Source organism: Taeniopygia guttata, chromosome 10 (genome assembly GCF_048771995.1).
Source record: "Taeniopygia guttata chromosome 10, bTaeGut7.mat, whole genome shotgun sequence".
NCBI classification, from domain to species: Eukaryota; Metazoa; Chordata; class Aves; order Passeriformes; family Estrildidae; genus Taeniopygia; species Taeniopygia guttata.
The window spans coordinates 2,407,260-2,431,813 of NC_133035.1; the positions used below are offsets into that span (position 1 = coordinate 2,407,260).

Sequence of the window (24,554 nt, forward strand, 5' to 3'; positions counted from 1 at the left end):
GCGTTACCGCCTACTCTGCCGGACTCAGTTTCCCAGCGCGCACCGCGTTCCTCGTAGCACTTCCGCTTCCGGTGCGTTGTTGTGAGGTAGCGCGGAGCTGTGAGGGCCCGGGGGGACACGGCGGGACCCCCGTGAGGCGGGGAGGGGCGGGAGGCACGGCCGGGACCCCCTGAGGTGGGGAGGGGCGGCCGGGACCCCCCTGAGGCGGGGTGGGAGGCACGGACGGGACCCCCTGAGGTGGGGAGGGGCGGGAGGCACGGCCGGGACCCCCCTGAGGTGAGAGGGAGGCACGGCCGGGACCCCTCTGAGGCGGGGAGGGGCGGGAGGCACGGCCGGGATCCCCCTGAGGTGAGAGGGAGGCACGGCCGGGACCCCCCTCAGGTGAGAGGGAGGATTGGGGTGTGGGACAACCGGGATCCCCCTGAGGTGAGGGGAGGCTTTGGGGGAGCTGGCATCCCTGAGCACCCCGAGGTTCTGAGGGAGCACAGCCAGGGTCCCTGAGAACCAAGTGGAATCGGGGCTCTGGGGACGGGGGGCAGAGCCGGGATCCCCCTGGGCACCGGGAGGGATTGGAGCTCTGGGGATGGGGAGCACAGCCGGGATCCTCCTGAGCTGAGGGAAGGCTCTGGGGGGAGCCCAGCTGGGATCCCCTGAGCACCAGGAGGGATCGGGATTCTGGGGACGGGGAGCACAGCCGGGATCCCCCTGAGCACCAGGTGGGATCAGGGCTCTGGGGACGGGGAGCACAGCCAGGGTCCCTGAGGACCAAGTGGAATCGGGGCTCTGGGGACGGGCGGTAGAGCCGGGATCCCCCTGGGCACCGGGAGGGATTGGAGCTCTGGGGATGGGGAGCACAGCCGGGATCCCCCTGAGCACCAGGAGGGATCGGGGCTCTGGGGAGGGGGAGCACAGCCGGGGTCCCTGAGTGAGGGGAGGCTCTGGGGGGAGCTCAGCTGGGATCCCCCTGAGTACCAGGAGGGATTTGGGCTCTGGGGACGGGGAGCACAGCCGGGATCCCTGAGTGAGGGGAGGCTCTGGGAACGGGGAGCACAGCCGGGATCCCCCTGAGTACCAGGTGGGATCAGGGCTCTGGGGACAGGGAGCACAGCCGGGATCCCCCTGAGCACCAGGTGGGATTGGAGCTCTGGGGAGGGGGAGCACAGCCCGGACCCCTGAGTGAGGGGAGGCTCTGGGGGGAGCCCAGCTGACATCCCTGAGCACCGGGAGGGATCGGGGCTCTGGGGACGGGGAGCCCAGCTGGGATCCCTGAGCACCGGGTGGGATCAGGGCTCTGGGGACGGGGAGCACAGCCGGGATCCCTGAGCACCCCGAGGTTCTGAGGGAGCACAGCCAGGGTCCCTGAGCACCGGGAGGGATCGGGGTTCTGGGGACGGGGGGCAGAGCCGGGATCCCCCTGGGCACCGGGAGGGATTGGGGCTCTGGGGACGGGGGGCACAGCCGGGATCCTCCTGAGCTGAGGGGAGGCTTTGGGGGAGCACAGCTGGGATCCCTGAGCACCGGGAGGGATCGGGGTTCTGGGGGCGGGGAGCCCAGCCGGGATCCCTGAGTGAGGGGAGGCTCTGGGGGGAGCACAGCCGGGATCCCCCTGAGTACCAGGAGGGATCGGGGCTCTGGGGACGGGGAGCACAGCCAGGACCCCGCTGAGCGCCGGGGCTCGGGCTGCGGCTGGCTGTGCCCGGCGCTCTGTGGGCACCGCAGCCGTGGGTGAGGGAGGGCTGGCTGTGCCGGGGTGTCACTCGGCTGTGTCCCCCAGCGCACAGCCGCCATGGCCCTGCCGGAGTGGCACATCGCCGTGAAGCTGGCCGAGCAGCCGCTGGCCCCCAAATCCATCCTGCGCCTGCCGGAGACCGAGCTGGGCGAGTGCCCGCTGGGCGGCTGCAGCATCTCGCACCTCAAGCAGCTGATCACGGGCAAGCTGCAGGAATCCATGCCGGACCCCGAGCTCATCGGTGCGTGTCCCGCCGGAGCCTGGCGCCCTCCCGCCGCTTGGGGACACCCTCGGCCCGTCCTCGCTGCGGACGGAACGCGTCATCCTGCTGCTGCTGCTGCTGGGAGGGCTCGGTGTTCCTTTCCCTGTTTCCTTGGCATCAGGGCGCTCCAGCCGCGGCAGTGCCCTTGTCCGGGAATATTTGGGCTTTCCACCAGCTCTGTGTCCTTGGCAGAGCTCTCATGGGAGCTGAGAGGGAGGTCAGCTCTTACGCAGGTGGTGATTCTGCCGTCTCCTCTAGATCAACTCTGTGATTTCCCTCCTGATTCTCAGCTCCCTGTGTTGTTCCCTAGCCAGTTGCTGCAGCTGCTCAGTAACCCCTGGGGCTCTAAGGCACACCTGGAGACCCCCAGCTGGTTCTGGTGTTTACCTTGAGGTGTTTCTCCCCCCAGACCTGATCTACTGTGGCCGGAAGCTGAGGGATGACCAGACCCTGGATTTTTATGGAATCCAGTCTGGCTCCACTGTCCACGTCCTGCGCAAGTCCTGGCCTGAGCCTGACCAGAAACCAGGTGAGGAGCTGTGGGGATTACCCCTTGGATTCTCCTTGGTGTGTGTTTTATTGGAGACTGGGAACAGCTTCTCTCAGGATTCCCTGCTGTGGAGGTTTCCAGGGGAATGAATCCCTGTGTTTGGGAACTCCTCACCTCTCCCAGCAGCACCTGGCTGTTGGTTTTCCTGCTGCCACAAGAGTTAAGGCATGAGCTGTGCAGCATGGAGGGGGATCATCCCTTCCTTAATTGCCCCTGATCCATTTTAGGGCATTGCCAGGGGATCTGGAGCAAAGCCCCAGGGATGAGCAGGCTGGGGTGTGCTCCTGCTGTGCCTGACTGTAAAAAAAAGAGGAGTTTGAGCTGGCATTCCTGTAATGGCACATGTGGGACGATATTCCTGTCTATTTTTGCAATCTGAGAGCGCAGCAAGTCATCACTGTGCAGAGCCTGCACCCAGTCCAAGGATGTTAAAGGATCCCTGTTGCAGCATGGAAGTCTCATGGGCTGTGGAATGGCTTGGAGGGCTGACAGAGGCCGAGCTGAGTTTTGTGGTGGTGTTTTCTCCCTCAGAGCCCGTGGATAAGGTGGCAGCAGTCCGGGAATTCCGCGTCCTGCACACTGCCCTGCACAGCAGCCCTGCCTACAGAGATGCTGTGAGTGCTCTGCTCCCGGGGGGAATTCAGCTGTCCCCTCCCTCTGGGGACAGCTCCACAGTGGGTGACATTCCCAACCTGCTCTGCTTTCCCTGGCAGGTCTTCAAGATGCTGGGAAACAAGGAATCCCTGGATCAGATCATTGTGGCTACTCCCGGCCTCAGCAGCGACCCTGTGGCTCTGGGTGAGTCTGGCTGTGATCCAGAGGATCTGAGGAAAGGTTTGATTCCTGGTGGGAAAAGGGACAGACCCGAATCTAGGTTGAATTCTTGAGAGGGAGAAGAGAGAGGTAAATAAACTCTAATTTTTGGTCCCTTTGTGGAGCATGAGTCGGTGACTGCTCAGGTGTCAGTTGTGCTCTGGTGGTGATGTTTGGGGATGGATCCTGGCTTCAGAAGGGTCAGGGAAAGGAGGGATGGAGCTCTCTCCCTGCTCCAAAGTGGTTCACAAAATCCAGCCTGTTGTGGGATGGTGGCAGTGCGAGGCAGGTGGAATTTGGGATGTTCCAGAATGGTTCAATCAATCCAGGCTGTTGTGGGATGGTGGCAGTGCGAGGCAGGTGGAATTTGGAATGTTCCAGAATGGTTCATGGATTCCAGCCTGTTGTGGGATGGTGGCAGTGCGAGGCAGGTGGAATTTGGAATGTTCCAGAATGGTTCATGGATTCCAGCCTGTTGTGGGATGGTGGCAGTGCAAGGCAGGTGGAATTTGGGATGTTCCAGAATGGTTCATTAAATCCAGGCTGTTGTGGGATGGTGGCAGTGTGAGGCAGGTGGAATTTGGGATGTTCCTGAATGGTTCATGGATTCCAGCCTGTTGTGGAATGGTGGCAGTGCGAGGCAGGTGGAATTTGGGATGTTCCAGAATGGTTCATGAAATCCAGGCTGTTGTGGGATGGTGGCAGTGCGAGGCAGGTGGAATTTGGGATGTTCCAGAATGGTTCAATCGATCCAGGCTGTTGTGGGATGGTGGCAGTGCGAGGCAGGTGGAATTTGGGATGTTCCAGAATGGTTCATGGATTCCAGGCTGTTGTGGGATGGTGGCAGTGTGAGGCAGGTGGAATTTGGGATGTTCCTGAATGGTCCATGGATTCCAGCCTGTTGTGGGATGGTGGCAGTGCGAGGCAGGTGGAATTTGGGATGTTCCAGAATGGTTCAATCAATCCAGGCTGTTGTGGGATGGTGGCAGTGCGAGGCAGGTGGAATTTGGGATGCAGTCACAGCCTGGCTGCAGGGAGCTGGGGCCCAGCTTGCATCCTGCCCTTGAGGTGGAACACCCACAGGATCTGCTGGAAAAGCCCATCCCTTGGGTGTGTGGCTGTGACCAAGAGCCTCTCAACACAAAGGCTTCAAAGGAACATTGGGACTATTTGTGGTGTTTACTCATGACTCACTTCCTGTAAAACAATTCCTATTTATTTGTCCTTGTGGCTTTTGTGTGCCTGGCTCCTGTTTGCTGTATCCTGTCTCACTGCGTTTCCTGGTCTTCTCCAGGAGTTCTGCAGGACAAGGATCTGTTTTCCGTGTTTGCAGACCCCAACATGCTGGACACGTAAGTTCCCCCAGCTGGGGCAGTGACTCAACAGTGCCTTTGTGTCCCTGTGTGTCATCTGGGTGGGACAGAGCTCTGCTCCTGCCTGCCAGGCTGGGACTGGGCCATCATCACCTCCAGATCGGGGTTCAGAGCCATGTGTAGCTGCTCACAGCAGAGCTGCTTCCGTGAGAACCATGGAGAAGTCAGCAGGGGTCCAGAGGGATCCTTGGAGAACCAAGGGCAGGTCCAGCATAGGGTCCAGAAGGATCCTTGGAGAACTGAGGCAAGGCCAGGTCCAGAAGGGTCCTTGGTGAACTGAGGAAGGGTCCAACATGGGGTCCAGAAGGATCCTTGGAGAACTGAGGCAAGGTCAGGTCTAGAAAGGTCCTTGGTGAACTGAAAAAAGGTCCAGCATGGGTTCCAGAAGGATCCAAGGCCAGGTCCTGTGTGGGTGCCAGAAGGATCCAAGGCCAGGTTCACCATGGGTTCCAGAAGTGTGGGTCCAGAAGGATCCAAGACTGGATCCAGAAGGACCCAAGGCCAGGTGCACCATGGGTTCCAGAAGGATCCAAGGCCGGGTCCAGCATGGATTCAGAAGGACCCAAGGCCAGGTCCAGCGTGGGTTCCTGAAGGACCCAAGGCCAGGTCCAGCATGGGTTCCTGAAGGACCCAAGGCCAGGTTCACCATGGGTTCCAGAAGTGTGGGTCCAGAAGGATCCAAGACTGGATCCAGAAGGACCCAAGGCCAGGTCCAGCATGGGTTCCTGAAGGACCCAAGGCCAGGTCCAGCGTGGGTTCCTGAAGGACCCAAGGCCAGGTCCAACGTGGGTTCCTGAAGGACCCAAGGCCAGGTCCAGCATGGGTTCCTGAAGGATCCAAGGCCAGGTTCACCATGGGTTCCAGAAGTGTGGGTCCAGAAGGATCCAAGACTGGATCCAGAAGGATCCAAGGCCAGGTCCAGTGAGGATCCTGAGGGATCCCTGGCTGCCTGGAGGAGTTTTTGTCGGGCAGCAGCTGTGGCAGCAGCTGTGCCCCGGGTGCCCCAGGGCTGGTTCCGGGGTTTCCCTGTGCCCTCCCTCACCCGTGCCCGTTTGTGCCCAGGCTGATCCCAGCTCACCCTGCCCTGGTGAACGCCATCGTGCTGGTGCTGCACTCGGTGGCGGGCAGCACGCCCCTGCCAGCCCCGGACACGTCCTCGCGGGCCATGGCCCTGGGCTCCTACCGGGACATGCCAGGTACGTCCCTCTGCAAGGACAGCTCTGCTGAGCCTCTCCTGACTGCTCAGCCAGCAACTCCACAGGCTTCTCACCTGCTCCCAGCTCCTGCTGGTTTGCCACATCCTTTTATTCCCCTCTCTGGTGCAGGTGGCTTTCTCTTTGAGGGGCTCTCTGATGATGAAGATGATTTCCACCAGGTAAGCAGCCGGGTTGGGTGAACACCTCTTTTTTGGGTTTAATTTGTAGCCCTGAGACTCCCAAGCTCTTCCATTCCTGTCTGCTGAACACCATGAGCTGCCCTGGCTCCCCAGGGGATGTGGAGACAAACATATTGATCCTGGCTGCTTCCAGGCTGCTCAGGAGAGGGTTTTCCTCAGTACTGAACACACAACAGGAAAATGGAATGGAGGAAATGCCCTCACAGCCAAAGTGGAGCGTGGGAATGTTGATCCCTGCCCTTCTGCAGTCTTCCTCTCCACATGACAAAGGGTTCTGTTAGAAAAACTGGAGATTTGGGTCCAAATGTGCCTGTAACAGGGAATTGTTTTGTTCCAGGCTAACATTGCCCTGGTTTGGGGCTGGTGGATGATAGATTGAAAGGTTTCCTGACAGCTTCCACAGCTGCCTTTGTGGAAAAAAAGCACATCCCGCTCTGGCATGTCTTTCAGAAGTTCCACCCGTGGGAGTTTGGGCTATGGCAGGACAGGGATCTGTGGTTTGACTGGGATGCAAACACCGAGGTCACAGCTGGGGCTTTTCTCTCTCTCCCTGCAGAGCACGAGGTCCACCCCTTCCAGCAGCACGGCGGGGTCGCGCCCGGCCTCGCTGGGCTACGCGGGGGCGGCGGGGCCCCGGCCCATCACCCAGAGCGAGCTGGCCACCGCCCTGGCCCTGGCCAGCACCCCCGAGAGCAGCTCCCACACGCCCACCCCGGGCACACAGGTAACGCCTCGGGGCTGGCACAGCTGGCTCTGCAGGCCGGCATGCCAATATGTGCACTCCCTCAGGAAGGGTTCCCTGTGTGATTCCATCCTTGGCACAGCTGGCTCTGCATCCCCTCAGGGAGAAGTTCCTGGTGTGATCCCAGCCCTGGCACACCTGGTTCTGCATTCCCTCAGGGATGGGTTGTCTTCCCTTTGATCCCACCCTTGGCACGCAGGGAACAGCCAGCACCAGTCCTGCTCTGGGCTGGCACACCTGGCTCTGCATTCCCTTAGGGAGGAGTTACTGGTGTGACCCCAGCCCTGGCACACCTGGCTCTGCATTCCCTCAGGAAGAGTTCCCTGTGTGACCCCAGCCCTGGCACACCTGGCTCTGCATTCCCTCAGGAAAGTGTTCCCTGTGTGACCCCAGCCCTGGCACACCTGGCTCTGCATTCCCTCAGGGAGGAGTTCCCTGTGTGATCCCAGCCCTGGCACACCTGGCTCTGCATTCCCTCAGGAAGACTTCCCTGTGTGATCCCAGCCCTGGCACACCTGGCTCTGCATTCCCTCAGGGAGGAGTTCCCTTTGTGATTCCATCCTTGGCACACCTGACTCTGCATCCCCTCAGGGAGGAGTTCCTGGTGTGATCCCAGCCCTGGCACAGCTGGCTCTGCATCCCCTCAGGGAGGAGTTCCTTGTGTGATCCCAACCTTGGCACACCTGGCTCTGCATCCCCTCAGGGATGGGTTGTCTTGCCTTTGATCCCACCCTTGGCACCCAGGGAACAGCCAGCACCAGTCCTGCTCTGGGCTGGCACACCTGGCTCTGTATGCCCTTAGGGAGGAGTTCCCTGTGTGATCCCAGCCCTGGCACACCTGGCTCTGCATCCCCTCAGGAAGAATTCCCTGTGTGATCCCAGCCCTGGCATACCTGGTTCTGCATCCCCTTAGGGAGGAGCTCCCTGTGTGATCCCAGCCCTGGCACATCTGGCTCTGCATTCCCTCAGGGAGGAGTTCCCTGTGTGACCCCAGCCCTGGCACACCTGGCTCTGCATCCCCTCAGGAAGAATTCCCTGTGTGATTCCATCCTTGGCACACCTGGCTCTGCAGTCCCTCATGCAAATCCGTGTGATCCCTGTCTTCCACATGACCCCAGCACCCAGGGGACAGCCAGCACAGCCTGGGTCAGCTCTGGGGGGCACCTGGCTCTGCATCCCCTCAGGGAGGAGTTCCCTGTGTGATCCCAGCCCTGGCACACCTGGCTCTGCATCCCCTCAGGGAGGAGTTCCTGGTGTGACCCCAGCCCTGGCACACCTGGCTCTGCATTCCCTCATGCAAATCCGTGTGATCCCTGTCTTCCACATGACCCAGCACCCAGGGGACAGCCAGCACAGCCTGGGGCACCTTCATTTCCTCCTGGAGGAGCTAAGGCAGCTCCTGTGGGCTGGAGGGTGAGGGGATGCTGCAGGTGTTGCTGTGTGCTGGTTCCTGTGAGCCTTCTCCTGACCCATCCCCTCCTCCTTAGGGCCACTCCTCCGGGACGTCCCCGATGTCATCCAGTGTCCAGTCGGGGACACCCATCACCAACGACCTGTTCAGCCAGGCGCTCCAGCACGCCCTGCAGGCCTCAGGGCAGCCCAGCCTCCAGGTCAGTGCAGCCCTGGCACCCTGTGTCCCCCTGGCATCTCCGGCTGCCTCCTGGGGCAGGAGCCAACCTGGGAGGGGCATCACTGGTGCCTTTTGGGCTACCTAAAAACAGGCCAGACCAAATCAAGAGAACATAAAGCAGTTATATTTATTGAAGGGTATGTTTGGGGTATTTTTGGGGCAGATGAAGCTGCCTCCCCCCCCCCCACCAGGGGCTACACTCAAAAATGAGCAATGGCTCACAGATTTCCATACTTCTATAAATTCGGTCCATTTGCATACTGGGGGTTAATCTTCTAATTAAACCTTCAGGTAATGAAGTAATTTACCTCAAGTCTCTAAAAACAAGAGGCCAGACAAAATCAAACTAACATAAAGAAGTTATATTTATTGAAGGGCCTTCAGGTATGTTTGGGGCAGATGAAGCTGCCACCCCTCCAGGGGCTACACCCAAAAATAAACAATGGCTCACGGGTTTCCATGCTTCTATAAATTTGGTCCATTTGCTTATTGGGGGTTAATCTTCTGATTAAACCTTCAGGTAATGAAAGCACTTACCCCAAGTTTCTAAAAACAAGAGGCCAGACAAAATTATAAAAGCTGTTATATTTATTGAAGGGCCTTTAGGTACATTTTAGGCAGATAAAGCCACCCAGAGGCTACAAACAAAAATGGACCACAGGTCACAAGTTTTCAGACTTCTATAAATTTGTATATCGGGGGTTAATATTCTAATTAAACCTTCAGGTAATGAAGTAATTTATCCCAAGTTTGCTACTCTGACTCACTTTTGTTTGCATTTCTGGGGCGTGAGGCAGTGAGATGTCCTTGGTTCCCAGGCCTGGAGAGGAATTGTTGTGTCTGCCCCAAATGGGGGAGCAGCAGCTCACACTCTGTGGATTTCAGAGTTATGCACCAAAGAATTGCAGGATTACAAATGTATGAAAAATATAAAAGCTAAACTCCTAAGGCATCATCTGAGCCACTGCAAAAGTACTGGGTGGAACTGGGATGGAGGTGTTATAAATGCAGATTATATTGTTGGCTTTCTGCAAATATTAAGATAAATATTATGTGTATAATGTTAAAATAACTTTATTTCTGCTATTAACAAAAAGCTTAGACATGGTAATAGTAGTAGTTAATCTAGTTATAAGTGAACTGTTTAATCAAGGTAACATTCAGTAAATATATAATGAAGACCTTGCTATTAATATGAATTAATATTAATTAATGATCAACATTTGCCATCTGAAGAAAGTATAGACTAAAAGTAATAAAGAAAAAAAGCCAAAAGCACAACTAAGAAACAGGCATACAATAAAAAAAAACCCAAAGAGCCATACAAATTAGTTTCTAAAATTTATAGGCTAGTTTATAGAAAAAGAGAAATGTGCATAAGAATCTCTGAATATACAAGTTAATGTAATAGAAAAAATATTTAAGAAATAATCCTAAAACTAAGTCTGCTCTTGGGTGAGTGCCAAGATACACCCAGAATAATCTTCACTATCTTTATCTCCTACTGTCCTTCATTAAACTTTTAAATTTTACCAAAAAAAAAACCAAAAAACCAAACCACAGAGAGGGGGTGGTGGGTTTGGGGACTTTGCAGCATCGCTGAGCTTTCAGGAGCTGTTTGCACAGCAGCTGTTTGCACAGCAGCTGGCTGAGCTGGGGCAGTGGGAAATCTGCTGGTTTTCCTGCTGGGGTTCTCACAGCGCCCCAAACTTCTCTTTGCTGTCAGCAGAGCCAGTGGCAGCCCCAGCTGCAGCAGCTGCGGGACATGGGAATCCACGACGACGAGCTGAGCCTGCGGGCCCTGCAGGCCACAGGAGGGGACATCCAGGCTGCCCTGGAGCTCATCTTTGCTGGGGGAGCCCCCTAAATCTGCTGCTGCACTGGTGAGTTGTGCTGAGACACCAGCTGGGCTTGTTCTGTGCGTGGGGATGCTCCAAACCCTCTCTCCAACCTCCTCAGGACTTGGCTCAGAGAAGGGAAGAGGTGGCCCCTGTGGTTGTGCCATGGTTTGTCTGTCCCCACGCTCTGCCTGTTGTGTCATTCCCTGGATTAAAGGGGCCCTGCTCAGTTCCCTGCCTGCTGTGCCTTTTGCTGTGTCCTGGGTCGCGTTGCAGGTCCCAGCAGGGCAGGAAGGGGAAGCATTGCTGGCCACAAATCACACACGGGACAGGACTGCTGGGAAATGCATCTGGAGCTGTTGATTTTCCAGCATCACTCTCATTGCATGGCTCTGACAATGGGAAGATGCCAGCAGCTCACATCCCCGGCAGCAGACCAAGAACTTAATGTTACAGCTCGCTGTAAAAGCTTTTTGACCAATCACACAAAGCAAAAACAAAGTAGTTCTATCCAACCACTATAAGCACATGTACCTTTGGTTAAAACAATGCTTGCTTATTTCCAATACAATACCTTATTACCAATACAATACAACGCTTTTAAGCCTTAAGATACAATGCGCAGAACCCCATTATTTAACTTAGAAATTCCTAATATCTCACTAGATATACTTTTGTGTAGCTTAGGGAGTTATTCTAGCCAAGTGTTAATACACAGACCATTGTTATATTTGTCCTTACTTTTCTACTTATATAACTTTCCTGCTGAAGTAGGTATTGTATTGGAAATCTTATGGCTACCACTTAGCTCTAATGGCAGTTCTGCTGTCTCTGAGGCCTGCCTTGAGCAGCTTTCCCAAAACCCTCTGCTTTTAAGGATTCCCACAATTGAAACTGCAGGAAAAGCTCTGCCTGGGTGGGAGCTGGTGCTTTTAGCAGAGGGCACGGCCACCACGAGGTGACAGTGACAAAGAAACGACCATGGCAAGCTGGAGAAATGCCCCTGACACAGCCCGGGTGTGCCGCGGCTGCAAAGCCAATTAACAGCGTTTGGCTGTAATTGCAATCAGGAGGGGCTGGAGCTGGGCCCGGCATTGCTCGGATTGGATTGCGCGCCGGGGTTAACGAGGCGTGAAAACGGCAGCGGGTTCTTGCAGCAGAGAGAAACTCCTGCTGCACCTCCTGTACTGCCCTCTGTGAAAAACGCCAATCGTTTGGCTTTTAAATTTTTTAAAGTTTAATAATAAGGAAATGGTTATAATACAATTAGAGTAATAGAGTTTAGAGTTAGGACAATTACAAGACAATAAAAAGCAAAGAATTACGGATGTCCGGATGCTCTCGGACACTAAGTCACGAAAAGTGTGTCTTGTGAACAAAGGGATCACCCTTAAACCAATACACTTATTGCATATTCATACATCCTTCATGGTTATGCATACATTTTATTTAAAACAAGAAACTGTTGTATGTCAACTGTTTCCTTTAATCCCCTGGTGTCTTCAAGTCTGAGCAAGGCCTGAAGAAATTTGCTTTTTCTGATAAGAAGTGATAAATTCCTCTCCTCTGGAAGATTTAGGTGCTCCTCAAAGCGAGTATCTCATTCCTAAAAAAAAAAAAACTTCCCCCACATACACAGTGTCTATTTTAACATTATGTTGGAACCTAAAACTACATTTAACACAATATGTAAGAGAATTAATACAGCACAACTTTCTAACATCACACATATAATATTCATTGTAATATTTGCGAAAGCCAATCGTAAAATATGCATTTTCCACACCTCTAATCCCTGTGCGAGCTCTGTGATCTCGCAGATATCATCTCGGTGTCACCCAGCAAATGCGGGATTGTTCTCTGCGGGCAGCCCCGCGCTGATCGGCCTTAATCCTGTCCCGAGGATTAATGCCCGAGGGAAGGAGGGGCTGCTTTTGTGCTCAGTCTGGAGCAGATAAGATGTGATGGACATAAATGGCTTTCCTGACACCCTCCCGTGTCCCTCGGCACGGCACGCACGGGGATTTTATGTGTTAGAAAAGTGATTAATCCCTTCTCACCCTGGATCCCTTTGCAGGGGCAGGGCAGTGGATGTGCACAGCACCCTCCCTTCCCCACAGCCCCAATCCTCCGGGATAACCGCGGATTAGCCGGAGCTGGGAAGCATTTGCAGGCTCTCCTGGCCACCAGCACATCCAGTTTGCCTTCCTGCACCACCTAAATCCTGGATTTAGGGCTCCTTGCCGTCCCAAAACGGTGCTTTTCGTGCCGCTCCTGAGATATTTGATCCCTCTCTCGACCCGCGTTTGGCGTGAAGCCGTTTTCGCTGCTATTTCTGCTTCCCAACGCCCCCGGCGAGCTGAGAACTGCCTGGATTTTTTGGGCTGGAAGTGACTTTTCCCAGATTTCCTTTCCCAAACGGCAGGGCTTGGCTGGGAGCAGCAGCTCCAGGCACATGCACTGGCTGCAGCAGAGAAGTTGGCAGCGCCGCCGCTCACGACATCGCTTCCCTCGCCCCGGCAGAGCCGTGCTGAGCACGGGGGGAGCTGCGGGGAGGGGGAGAGGTTCTGCTGCTTCTTGCACGGCTGGGCAGCTCTGCTGCAGCAGCTCCTGCAGCACAGGGGGAGCTCGGAGGGGGCTGCGAGCGGTGCTGCAGATGCCCCGGGGTTGTGCCTTCCTGCTCCCAGCCTCAGCTGGAAGCAGTGCTGGCACATGGGGGGATGCTCAGGGGCTTTGCAAGGGCAGGGAGCAGCAGAACAGCAGGGAAAGTAGATGGATAGGTTGGGTGTCAGGGAGGAATTGTTCCCTCTGAGGGCAGGCAGACCCCGGCACAGGGTGTCCAGAGAAGCTGTGCTGCCCCTGGCAGTGTCCCAGGAATGGTGAGAGGTGTCCCTGCCCGTGGCAGGGGTGGCTTTAGGGTCCTTGTCACTAAATGTGAAGAGACAGAGCAAACTGTTCCTTGTGCTCCATCCCTGGAGGTGCCCCGGCACCTCCCCCTCCCACATTTGGAGCAGGGTGGGATAGTAAAAGGGTTTAAAATTGTGGGGATTTAGGGTTAAAAAGAAAATTAAGCTTAGTAGGCCCTGAAAAGAAAACAAATACCCTGAGTACAGGAAGACTTTGTACCTTACTAGAACTGCACTTGTGTAGATAGTACATAATAAATGATATAATTGTTAGATGTGATGATTGTTTAGTAATTAAATATAACTACTGTTTAATCGTAAGAATAATCATGAGAAACTGTGGTCAGGGACCTAAGAAAGATCATGAGAAACTCATGTCAATGTATCCAATAGAACAATATAAGTGTAATAATTAATATGTAAGTTATATAATGATAGAATGTAAAATACGTTCAGCTCGAAAGCCGTGTCAGAGTCAGATTTGGGTTGGTACCCCTGATTCCCAGAGCTCTCAATAAAAGCACCTGCATGGAATCATATCCCGGGATTCTGTGTGTTCTGGAGCGCTGACAGGTGGATCTGCTCTGCTTGGCTCTCAGTTCATCCCTCTCCTTCCCTGTGCCTGTTCCCATCACACTCCACCCAGCACCCCTGGCTGGCCTTTACTGGGAGCAGACTGGGAGCAGCAAAGTGTTGCCTGACCCTGGCAGAGCAGGAGGTCAGGCCACAGTTCCCCAACGTCAGCAGGGCCCTTCTGTTTGTGACATCAAAGAGCTGCTCTTGGTCTGGTTCCCTGCTGGCCTGGCTGGGGCTGCCAGGGGAAGCTGTGACAGCAGGGATGGACAGCAGCAGCTGCTTTTCCTCCCGTGTTTTCCATAATCCTGTTTTTCATCCTCGCTGGACACCTGGAGGGGGTGGAGGTTTGGCTGGGCCCTGCACCATGTGTGCCCTTCTTCTCCTTGTCTCTCTCATTTTGGGCTGCTTTGTCTCTGCTGGTTAATTTTCCAGCAAAAAGGTGGAATGGAGGCAGAGCAGAATCTCCCAGGTGGCATTTGCAGGGCCTCAACCAATGTTAGACAGATTTCCATGGGATAATGTTGGCTCCTTGCTCCCCCAGCCTGACTATTCCCAGTTTGTCACATCCTGAGGCTCCACGCCTTGCCCTGAGCACACAAATTCCAGTAAATCAGTGAAGGTGACTTTCCCTGACTCTCCAGGATTTGTTGGGCAGGTACATCCAGCAGGAACAGCAGCAGGAGTTTGTCTGGCACAGCCTTTGCCCATCAACTTTCTTTTTTGCAGAGGACTCAGTGGTTTCCTGGCTGCTTCCAGCTTTGTCCTTGTAGGAAGGGCCAAAACACATCAAAAATTGGAGTTTTTCTTCCTTTCCCAGCTCCGTGCTGGTTCAGTGATCTCAGGGAAGGGACAAAAGAAGAGGGGACAGAGGTGTCCTTGGCAATAAGGACATTTTGGTCTTTCTCAGGGAAACTTTGGAGAATGGAGGAAAGTTCTGATTTTTGGACAGCTGATGAGGTGAGAACACGGAGACAGGGCAGGTGACACATCCCAGTGACCCGTGTCCTGTGGGGTTTGCTCCCTTCCCTGGCATGAATCACCATTTTCCTGTTAGAAGTGACAAAAAAGGAGCTCTGATGTCAGCCCTCAAAGATCCCTTTTAAGGTTACAAAGTTGAGAGGCCCACGTGATCCACAATAAGAACCAGGCAACTATTTTAATTTGGTGAAAGCAGAAATGGGCTGAAAATGTCACCCTGTGAGAATATTTCGATTTCCTTATGTTCCCTTTTATATTTATAGTGTTCTAATATTCATAAACGTGTCCCAAAATCCCTTTGAGAGAGGGTTTTTCCCCCTGCTCTAGCTCTGAAATAGATGCTGATTTAAGAGCAGTGTCTGCTGGTTCAGCAGGGGTGAATTAATTCAGATGTTGAGTTGGAGCTGTGGGGTTCCACTCCAGGAGCCATAAAAGCATCACAGGGGATCCAGAGTTACTTTTTTTTTCCTGCAAGGGCCAAGAACAGAGACTGGAGCAAAACTTTGGAGTGGGATGAGCAGAGAAAAACCCATTTTTAAGAGATTTTCCAGGATGTGGCTGTCAGAGATTGGGGCTCTTTCAGAGCTGGGTGTTGGCCACAGACCCCACACGAGGTTTTTCCTTAAACTGGTCAATCTGTGTCCTCTGTGTCACCCCTGGGGGTGGCCTCAGGTGCCAAGGCTGTCCAGCAGCTGGACAGGAGGAGCTGTGGGACTGGGGCACAACCTGGGCCCCAGTGAAGCTTTGGGGGTTCCTTTTGGGGGGCACTGGGGCAGGAGGAGGTGACAAGGACAGGGCAGCCAGCAAGGACATGGTCCCCTGATGTCACTGAGGCAGGAAAAGGTGACAAGGACAGCCAAGGGTGGGCTGTGACAAGGACATTGTCCCCTGATGTCACTGAGGCAGGAAAAGGTGACAAGGACAGCCAAGGGTGGGCTGTGACAAGGACATTGTCCCCTGATGTCACTGAGGCAGGAGGAGTGGGTTCCTTTTGGGGTGCCTGGGGCATGAGGAGGTGACAAGGCCAGGACAGCCAGGAGGATCATTGTCCCCTGCTGTCACTGGGGCAGGAGGAGCCGGCCTGGCAGGTCCCAGATTTCCCTGTGTGCTGCTGGATGGAAGTTCTGGAATGTTCTGCCCAGGAGGTGCTGGATCCCCATCCCTGGGTGTGTTTAACAAAGTCTGGATGTGGCTCTGGGTGCCAGGGTTTGGGTGAGGGGCTGGGTTGGACTCGATGACCTTGATGGTCTCTTCCAACCTGGTCATTCTGGGAATTCTGTGGACCTGTGTGCTGTTCCTGAGTGTTTCCCTCCATTCTCCAGGACCTGTGTGCTGTTCCCAGGGAGGGAAGCAGTGCTGGCCCCACAGGATCCCTCTGTGGGGTTTTTCTGGCTGCCCTAAGCGCTCTGACCCCAGAGGATTCTCAGTTACCCATCATTTAATCACCCCAGCTCCTGCCAGCTGCTGTCTGCTCAGATGAGTTCCCAGCTGCTCTAATGCCCTAGCAAGGCTGACCTCCTTCAGAGCAAAGGCCAGACAGAGCTAAAGAATACAGCAGGATTTATTGAGAGGCCTCAGTAGATCCACCTTGGGCAGCACAAGAGCCCAGCCAGGGCTACACCCAAGATGAATCAAAACTGTCACAAAAATGGTCAGCTTGTCACAGGGTGTCTCATTTTTAGAAGTTCTTGTGCTCCATTTGCATATTGGAGTTAATTATCCAATTCCAGCTCCAGCCCATGCAGTCCCATCCTGCTTGTTTTCTCTCTTTGGTCCGTGCTGTTTGTGCTCTTGGTGCTGAGATTTGGATCACTGGTCCCCAGCCAGAACAGGAATTGTTTTGTCTCCCTGCTCTGTGCACAGAGCTCAGCATCCCCTGACATGAATCCCAGACCCGCACACTAAAGCAGCACAGAATGTGAGAATACAAAAGCCAAACCTGAGGCATCAGTTTTGTCTCTCCCCCGCCCCATTCCTCATTCCCGTTTCCTCCCTGACCTGATCCCTGTCCCAAAGGGGCCCTGTGGGACCGGGCTGGCCCCAGAGCAGGTGACAGGCAGCACGAGGAAGGGCAGATGGGACTCGGGAAGAAAGGGAAGCTGTTCCCTGCCCAGCCCAGTGGAAAAATGAGCCAAAGAATCTCAGGGGACATGTGGGAATCCAGGGCTTCCCTCTGGCTGCCCTGGCAGGTCTGGGACCCTGGCAGGGGTCAGGAACCCCCCTGGACAGAGCCCCCACAGACACTGTCTGTGATCTCTGTCCATGGAAAAGAGTTTTCAATCTTACAGGATGAATTACCAGCTCTGAGTGTTTGTTATGAGTAATAATTAAGCGTGGCACAGGTGCAAAAGTAAAATTTTAGGATTCTAAATTAGGGGTTCAAAGGGGACAAGATGGAGGAAATTGGGTGTGCCTTGTCCTTTTTCTCCTTCTTCATGCCCTCCATGTTTCACTGTGGTGTTGGCATTTTTCTGTTGGTTTAGGCTGGGGACACACTGTCCAACGTAGGTGACAGATATTGGCACGTTATTGTAAATCCAGCACAGGGAGTTTCTGGTATTTAATGTTTGTACCATCCCACTGAGGGCAGAGCCCCACACGCTGCCCTGCAGGACAGAGCTGCGGCAGGGCAGCAGAACATGTTAGAGATAAACAGAATAAACAACCTTGAAACAGCACAGACGAATTATGGCTTCTGCTTTGGCAGCGGGGCTGACAGACAGAGACTTTTTACAATTTTGGGATCAATAGCACAGATTCCGACAGGGACATCCTGCTGGAAGAGAGGGAGAACTGCCCGTGTGTGCTGATCCCAGTGTCACCACAGCCACTGTCCCTCCGTGTCAGCACCCAGGGGTGGCTCTCAGGGCTCACACTGGGGAGCAGAAGCAGGACAGGGCCCTTATCCCCCTTTTTCCCTGTGTCTCCCTTCCTGGGCAGGCAGATAACGCTCCAAGGTCGCGGGGAAGGAGTTTGATTTTCCTGAGCAGCTCGGCTGTATGAGGCCACAGAGGGCTGTGGCACTTTGCCCAGCAGCTTCTCCAGAGCCAGGTGAGTTTGTTTGGACTCGCTGCAGAAAAATGCGGGCTGAAATTCCAGGCAGATTGCCAAGGGCTCAGACTTTAACCAGCTGTGTGCAGGAGGATTTTGGGGTTCTGCTGGGGCTGATAAAGGGGGGGTTATCACCTTGGTTAGGGGATGGTGGTGCTGGAGCCTCCCTGGGGATTCCAGAGGTGCTGGCAGATGTGGGGATCCCGTTTTGGGGAGCCTGAGCCGTTTCCATTCCCATTGCAGCGCTGCCCTGGCATGCAGAGGAGTGTTGGAATCTGCTATTGATGATTCCAAGACTGTAAAAAGTCTGGTTTTTTTGCCTTCTTGTTAAAAAAGAAGGAGTTATAATTTGTTTGTGTTGGTTTTTAAGGTTGTTTATTTTTGCTTACCTATAACATGTTTTGCTGCCCTGCCATAGGTTTGTTTTGCAGGGCAGCGTGTGGGGCTCTGCTCCTCAGTGGGAGGTTATAAACATTAAATACCAGAAACTACCTGTACTATATTTACAATAATGTGTTAATATTTATTATCTACGTTGAACAGTGTGTCTTTAGCCTAAACCAATAGAAAAATACCAACACTACAGTGAAACATGGAGGGCATGAAGAAGGAGAAAAAGGACAAGATACACCTAATTTTCTTTATTTTGTCCCTTTTGAACCCTTAATTTAGAATCTTAAAATTTTATTTTTGCACTTGTGCCACACTTAATTATTACATATATCAAACACTTGTAATTCATCTTGTAAGATTGCAAACTCTTTTCTATGGACAGAGATCACAGACAGTGTCTCTGGGGGCTCTGTCCAGGGGGGTTCCTGACCCCTGCCAGGGGTTTAGGCCTTCTAAGGCAGCCAGAGGGAATCTCTGGATCCCCACAGAGGAGCACAGCACGCAGGGGAGGAAGGCTGAGAACTGCAGAACACCGTGAGCTGCTGGAGCCCCACAGGGAGATGGAGCTGACCTGGAGCTCTTATGGTGGGGGTGTGCTGAGCAGAGCCGCCCATTCCTCTTCTTTTTGTTCTTCTGACCTTCTTTACCTGGCTGAGACTCCACGCTGGATTTTAACTCTGCCTCTTTGGCACCCCTGCCTCATTCCTGCCCCACCAGTGAGTTCCCTCTTGTGGGAAATGAATTGGTAAAAAATTCTCCGGGTTTGATAGAAGTTTGAGATTTGTTTACACACAAATAGTATGTTTACATAGTATGGATGTTTAAATACCACGTAAACAAAAATAGTAGGTTTACATAGTATGCATTTGTATGTAAGCAAATCTCAAACTTCTCTCAAACTTGGAGAATTTTCTACCAATTCATTTCTCACGCCCTCTGAGGGTGTGATGCCTTCAGGTGATGCTCCAGAGGGGGTTTGGTGACAAGGGTGGGCTGTGGCTGTGGCCAGTGCTCGGGCAGGACCTGTGACCAGTAAATGACGTTGTGACACTGGCCTGGCCTGCCAGTGCTCAGGCAGGACCTGTGACCAGTAAATCCCACTGTGACACTGGCCTGGAAGGGCCCCTGGGCTTTCCTCTGGGGGCACAGGAAGAAGGGGAGTCCCAGCTGAGGTTTTGTGCTGCTCTCAAAATCACTGAGTGCAAAGTAGCTCACTCACGAGTTCCCTTCTGGCCAAATCTCTTTGGGAAATCTTTTCTGGGGGGTGAAATCTACTGGAAAATCTCATCTTGAGGCCACGTGGCTCCTCCACCCCTTTCCTGAGTGGTTTGTAAAGCCTCAGGGGTGGCTCTGAGCTCATTTGGGCCCCTTTGGTGCCAGTCGTGCTGGGCTGTGTTTGGCAGAGCCAAAGTTGTGCCAACTGCTCAGAGCCCCCAAACTCAATCCAGCTCGGAGAGGTGGGAAGTTCCCAAACTCTGCAGGGCTGTGGTGCTGGGGAGGGATGGTTGAGGTTTTTTGCTTCCTGCCTGCCAGGAAGGTGAGCTGGGGGGGAGAATTTGGGTGTGGAGAGCAGAAAATGCAGCAGCTGCTAAAGGATCTGCTCTGCTCACTTCCCTCCTCACGCTGTCAGCTGGGGAGTGAAGGGTCTGTCAGCACCACGGGGAGCTGTGAGGGGGATTTCACTGATTCCCACTCCAAACCCGACCTTCTCAGGCAGCCTGTTCCCAAAATGGGCAACGGGAGCTCTGAGCTTCCAAAAGTTCTGTCCTAGTCCCTCCCACAGGTTTAGCACAGGATTTTCCAGCTGCAGCATCCCAGTCTTGTCTGGGAAGGGTGGTGGAAAAGGGGATGAGGAACATCCTCACCCTGCATCCAGCTCATCCCAGTGGAAAAGGGGATGAGGAACATCCTCACCCTGCATCCAGCTCATCCCAGTGGAAAAGGGGATGAGGAACATCCTCACCCTGCATCCAGCTCATCCCAGTGGAAAAGGGGATGAGGAACATCCTCACCCTGCATCCAGCTCATCCCAGTGGAGAAGGGGGATAAGGAACATCCTCATCCTTTGTGCAGCTCATCCCAGTGGAAAAAGGGGATGAGGAACGTCCTCATCCTTTGTGCTGCTGATCCCAATGGAAAAGGGGATGAGGAACGTCCTCACCCTGCATCCAGCTCATCCCAGTGGAAAAGGGGATGAGGAACATCCTCATCCTTTGTGCAGCTGATCCTAATGGGAAAGGGGATGAGGAACATCCTCATCCTTTGTGCAGCTGATCCCAATGGAAAAGGGGATGAGGAACATCCTCACCCTGCATCCAGCTCATCCCAGTGGAAAAGGGGATGAGGAACATCCTCACCCTGCATCCAGCTCATCCCAGTGGAAAAGGGGATGAGGAACATCCTCACCCTGCATCCAGCTCATCCCAGTGGAAAAGGGGATGAGGAACATCCTCACCCTGCATCCAGCTCATCCCAGTGGAAAAAGGGGATGAGGAACATCCTCATCCTTTGTCCAGCTGATCAATGGAAAAGGGGGATAAGGAACATCCTCATCCTTTGTCCAGCTGATCCCAGTGGAAAAGGGGATAAGGAACGTCCTCATCCTGTATCCAGCTCATCCCAGTGGAGAAGGGGGATAAGGAACATCCTCATCCTTTGTCCAGCTCATCCCAATTTTGTCTGGGAAGGGGTGGTGAAAAGGGGGGAATGAGGAACATCCTCATCCTTTGTCCAGCTGATCAATGGAAAAGGGGGATGAGGAACATCCTCATCCTTTATCCAGCTGATCCCAATCTTCTCTGGGAAGAAGATGATGGAAAGGGGGATGGAAAAGAGGGGATGAGGAAGATCCTCATCCTTTGTCCAGCTGATCAGTGGAAAAGGGGGGATGAGGAAGATCCTCATCCTTTGTCCAGCTCATCCCAGTGGAGAAGGGGATAAGGAATGTCCTCATCCTTTGTGCAGCTGTTCCAATGGAAAAGGGGAATGAGGAACATCCTCATCCTTTGTGCAGGCCAGCAGGGTCCCTCTGGCAGTGTCACACCCGCTCTGTGGCACAGCAAAGGTCCTGCCTGGCTTAGCCAGGACTGAGATTTCTCTTGTTGTTCCTTTTTTTTTCCATGAAAAGATCTGTGGTGCTTCCAAGGGTCACATTCCTGGCCGAGGGAAGGTAACAGATCTGGTTTTGTGGATAAAATCACCACATGCCTGCTCGGGTGCCAAGTGCAATCTGAGCTCTCTGGGTTGCCTGGGCCACAAACATGATGAATAAAACTGTTCCTCTTGGGGAAAAAAATCTGTGCTTTTGACAAGATTCCTGGGGGAGGCTGCCTCCTGATCCGTGCTGGAAGCGAGGCGCATGATCTGGGAGAAAGCTGCTCACGAGTTGTGCTGGGGAAGTTCTGATCCCGCAGTGGAGCAGATGGAAATTTCTGCAGGAAGGGGCTGAGCTGCTGCCTGCAATCTGATGCTCCTGAGCTACCAAACTCAATCTGGGAGCTCCTTCCCTGCTTTGGGAAGCGAGTTCTTCATTCCAACGCCTCCTGCACACCGGGCCGGGCTGGGAACGGGCTCTGGGGAGCTGTGCTGCTCTGGAAGGTTGGGTTTTCCTGCGGTTTGTGTTCTCCACATCCTGCCCATCTCCTGGAATGGCTTTCCCGGGCAATGATCTCACGGTTCTGGGAGTCAGGCTCCCCCCTGGCTGCTGCCACCCTTCCCTGTGAGGCTGCCCAGAGCTGGTGGCAGCGCTCCACGATGGGCTTGGAGCACCCTGGGGCACTGGGAGGTGTTGAGCACCACGGTCCCTTCCACCCCAAACCATTCTGGGATCCTACAAACGCTCCTAAAATCCTGAGGGAGCTTGAGTCCTGAAAATTCCTTTTTCAGGAGTGTTTTTGGGGAAAAAACCCTCATTTTTCAGGAGTGTTTTTGGGGAAAAACCCCTCATTTTTCAGGAGTGTTTTTGGGGAAAAAACTCTTTTTTTCGGGGGTGTTTTTGGGCAAGAAAACTCCTTTTTTGCTGCTGGAAACCAAGGGATAACAGGGTCTGGCAGCTCGGGGGGCAGACAGGGAACTGCAGCTGCCCTCGGGGCAGTTCGGGCTGAGCTCAGAGCGCGTCAGGGCCGGGAATCACCGGGGCCAGAAGCGAGCTGTGCCTTCCCCCTGTGATTACCCCTGTAATTACCCCTGTAATTACCCCTGTAATTACCCCGGCAGCTGCGTGGCCAAAGAAAGCTGAACCCGCACACACACAAAGAAACGCCGGGAAATCCCTGTGGCTCCTTCAAATCCACCATTAGGCGGCTCATTAATTTATTTTTGCTTCTTTCAGCGTGCCCCCCTTGGCCTGGCTCCGCTCGTCCCTCGGGAGCGGCGCGGGGCCGGGGCTGAGCTTCAATCGCCGCTTTTCAAGCCGCAGCTGCGGCTCCTTCCCGGTGGGTTTCTCCCATTCCGGTCACGTCCCCGCTCGCTCTCCGTGCTCGGAATGCCCCGTTCCTCACGTTAACCAGAGCCACAAAGGCTCCTGAGCCTCCCCCGGGGGGACCTTGGCGACAAAAAGGTGACCGTGCCGCCCGCGGGGTGTTTTTTGGGGGAGCAGCCTCGTCACAAAGGTTCGGGATGCTCGGGCAGGGCTCCCCTTCCTACCGGCATCCACTCGGGGATGTCATTCCCTGCCACGTGTGCTCGGGACAAGGGCTGTGACAGCGCGGGGGGACCGTGGTGGCGCTCGGGTGTCCCTAGGAGTGGCCCTGCTGCATCCAGCTGTGCCGCTCCCCCATCCAGCTGTGCCACACCTGCTCGGGGCAGAGCCCCGTGTCACAGCACCGCCTCTCTGCCCCTATTCTCGGCCCTATTTTCCTCGTCGTGTCACTCGTCCCAACCTTTATTTCCCCTGCCCAGCCCCCGCGGGAAGTTCTGCGCAAACCTCTGCCCAGCTGCGGCTTTTCCCAGCACCCACGGGGGATAAAACCACCGACACCCGCGCCTTCCCCTCACCGAGGGGAAGGAGGAAAACCCCAAAAAACGACCCCAAAACCCCCCGTAAAAGCTTGCGGCGGAGCGCAGGTATGTGGGAGTGTTTTACTCCATCTTTTCAGACCGCCCTCCCGCGTCATTGGCTCGCAGCCTTTTGTAAGCGGGGAGATGCGGCTGTCAGCCCGCCCGGCTGCCGGTCCCGGCTCGCTCCCGGACTAGGAATGGGCAGGGGGAGGTCGCCTCTTGCCCTCCTGGTGGCCCTGTGGCTCGGCCAGCTGGGAACGTGGGCAGCGGGGCGCCCCAAGGTGAACCCCAGGATCATCGCGGCTCCCCAAGGTGAGTCCCGGGCTGCGCCCCGCGCCGGCTTCTTCCTACCTGCGGCTCGTCCTTGGAGCACTCGGGCTATTTTTATTTCTTCTGTGTCCTCGGGGAGGCTTTTGGCTCTCCCTAAACGCCTGAGGCTGCTGGCTTTTAATTGGATTGCTAGACCTTTTTTTTTTCCTTTTTTTTTTTTTTTTAACGTTTTAAAAGCATTTTCCTACGAGCTGGGGACATTAAAGCGCTTTTTCTCCCTTATCTGGTGGGTATATTAAACGCTGTCAAAAAGCTTTGACACATTTCCTAACTTGCAGCTCTCCGGAAAGGAGAAGTGTGTATTTACATAGTTAATGCACTTATTTATCTGCTCTGCTTGGTGCAGACTACTTTGAGGAGTAAATATTTGCCGAGGACCGCTGGTCTCGGGGTAAAAATGTACAAACCGCACGTAAGGACTTTGTAACCGGATTGGATCCGGGCGAACCCGAACAAAGAAATGTTTTCAAGGCTCCGTGCCTGGTGTGTCGGCGCTGGTTTGATCCCGAGTTTTGGGCTGAATCCCCCCCAGGCTGGCTGGAACAAAGAGCCCCTTGGCTTTGCCGGGCGGGCTCTGCAGCACAAGGGCTCCTCTGTTGCTCCCCATTCCCTGGCAACTTCCGAGAACGCCCATTTCCCCCTCTCCGTTCCGTTCCGTTCCGTGCCATCTGTTCTCCTCCGCTGGCATTTGCGTGCCCTTCCCCGGGCTGGCAGCGCGGGGACAGGGGGTGCTGGCCGTGTGCGCGGCTCGGGGGTGGCCTCTGCTGTCACCTTGTCACACAAAGGGGAGAGGTAGCGGCGCGCAGGGCAGGGGAGGCTGCTCGGCGATGGCGTCACCGCGGTGGCTGCGGGAAAAGGGGACGGGAACCGCCGCTCCGGGGATGTTCCCTTCGGTGTGGCTGCAAATCGAGGGCCAGGGAGGGATGGAGTGGCCGATCCCCACCTTTGTGTCCCTGCACAATGCTGTCGCTCGTCCCTCACCTGCGTCC

At 54.5% G+C, this 24,554-nt stretch overlaps 2 protein-coding genes across 9 annotated transcripts in view; both read left to right on the forward strand.

Moving 5' to 3' along the window:
• The first annotated feature begins 45 nt into the window (after nucleotides 1-45).
• UBL7 (ubiquitin like 7) lies at nucleotides 46-13,778 on the forward strand. Of its 8 annotated transcripts, none has more exons than XM_072934084.1 (12): nucleotides 46-86; nucleotides 1,775-1,970; nucleotides 2,401-2,520; nucleotides 3,073-3,155; nucleotides 3,255-3,339; nucleotides 4,649-4,706; nucleotides 5,790-5,923; nucleotides 6,053-6,102; nucleotides 6,680-6,847; nucleotides 8,353-8,475; nucleotides 10,222-10,378; nucleotides 10,455-13,778. In XM_072934084.1, the coding sequence occupies exons 2-11, from the start codon at nucleotides 1,787-1,789 to the stop codon at nucleotides 10,360-10,362; spliced, it is 1,146 nt and encodes a 381-aa protein (XP_072790185.1). In that variant the 5' UTR covers nucleotides 46-86; nucleotides 1,775-1,786; the 3' UTR covers nucleotides 10,363-10,378; nucleotides 10,455-13,778. The 8 variants fall into 8 exon arrangements, with proteins under 8 accessions (XP_072790185.1, XP_072790186.1, XP_041574223.1 ...); XM_072934085.1 differs by having other exon boundaries at nucleotides 12,411-13,778; XM_041718289.2 differs by having other exon boundaries at nucleotides 10,222-13,778.
• Nucleotides 13,779-23,318: 9,540 nt separating this feature from the next.
• The window catches only part of SEMA7A (semaphorin 7A (JohnMiltonHagen blood group)), a 41,056-nt gene continuing 39,820 nt past the window's right edge, over nucleotides 23,319-24,554 (forward strand). Inside the window, exon 1 of the mRNA XM_030281300.4 lies at nucleotides 23,319-23,547. Within this exon, the coding sequence (XP_030137160.3) occupies nucleotides 23,433-23,547 (115 nt within the window). The 5' untranslated portion in view covers nucleotides 23,319-23,432. The remainder of the gene's footprint in view (nucleotides 23,548-24,554) is intronic.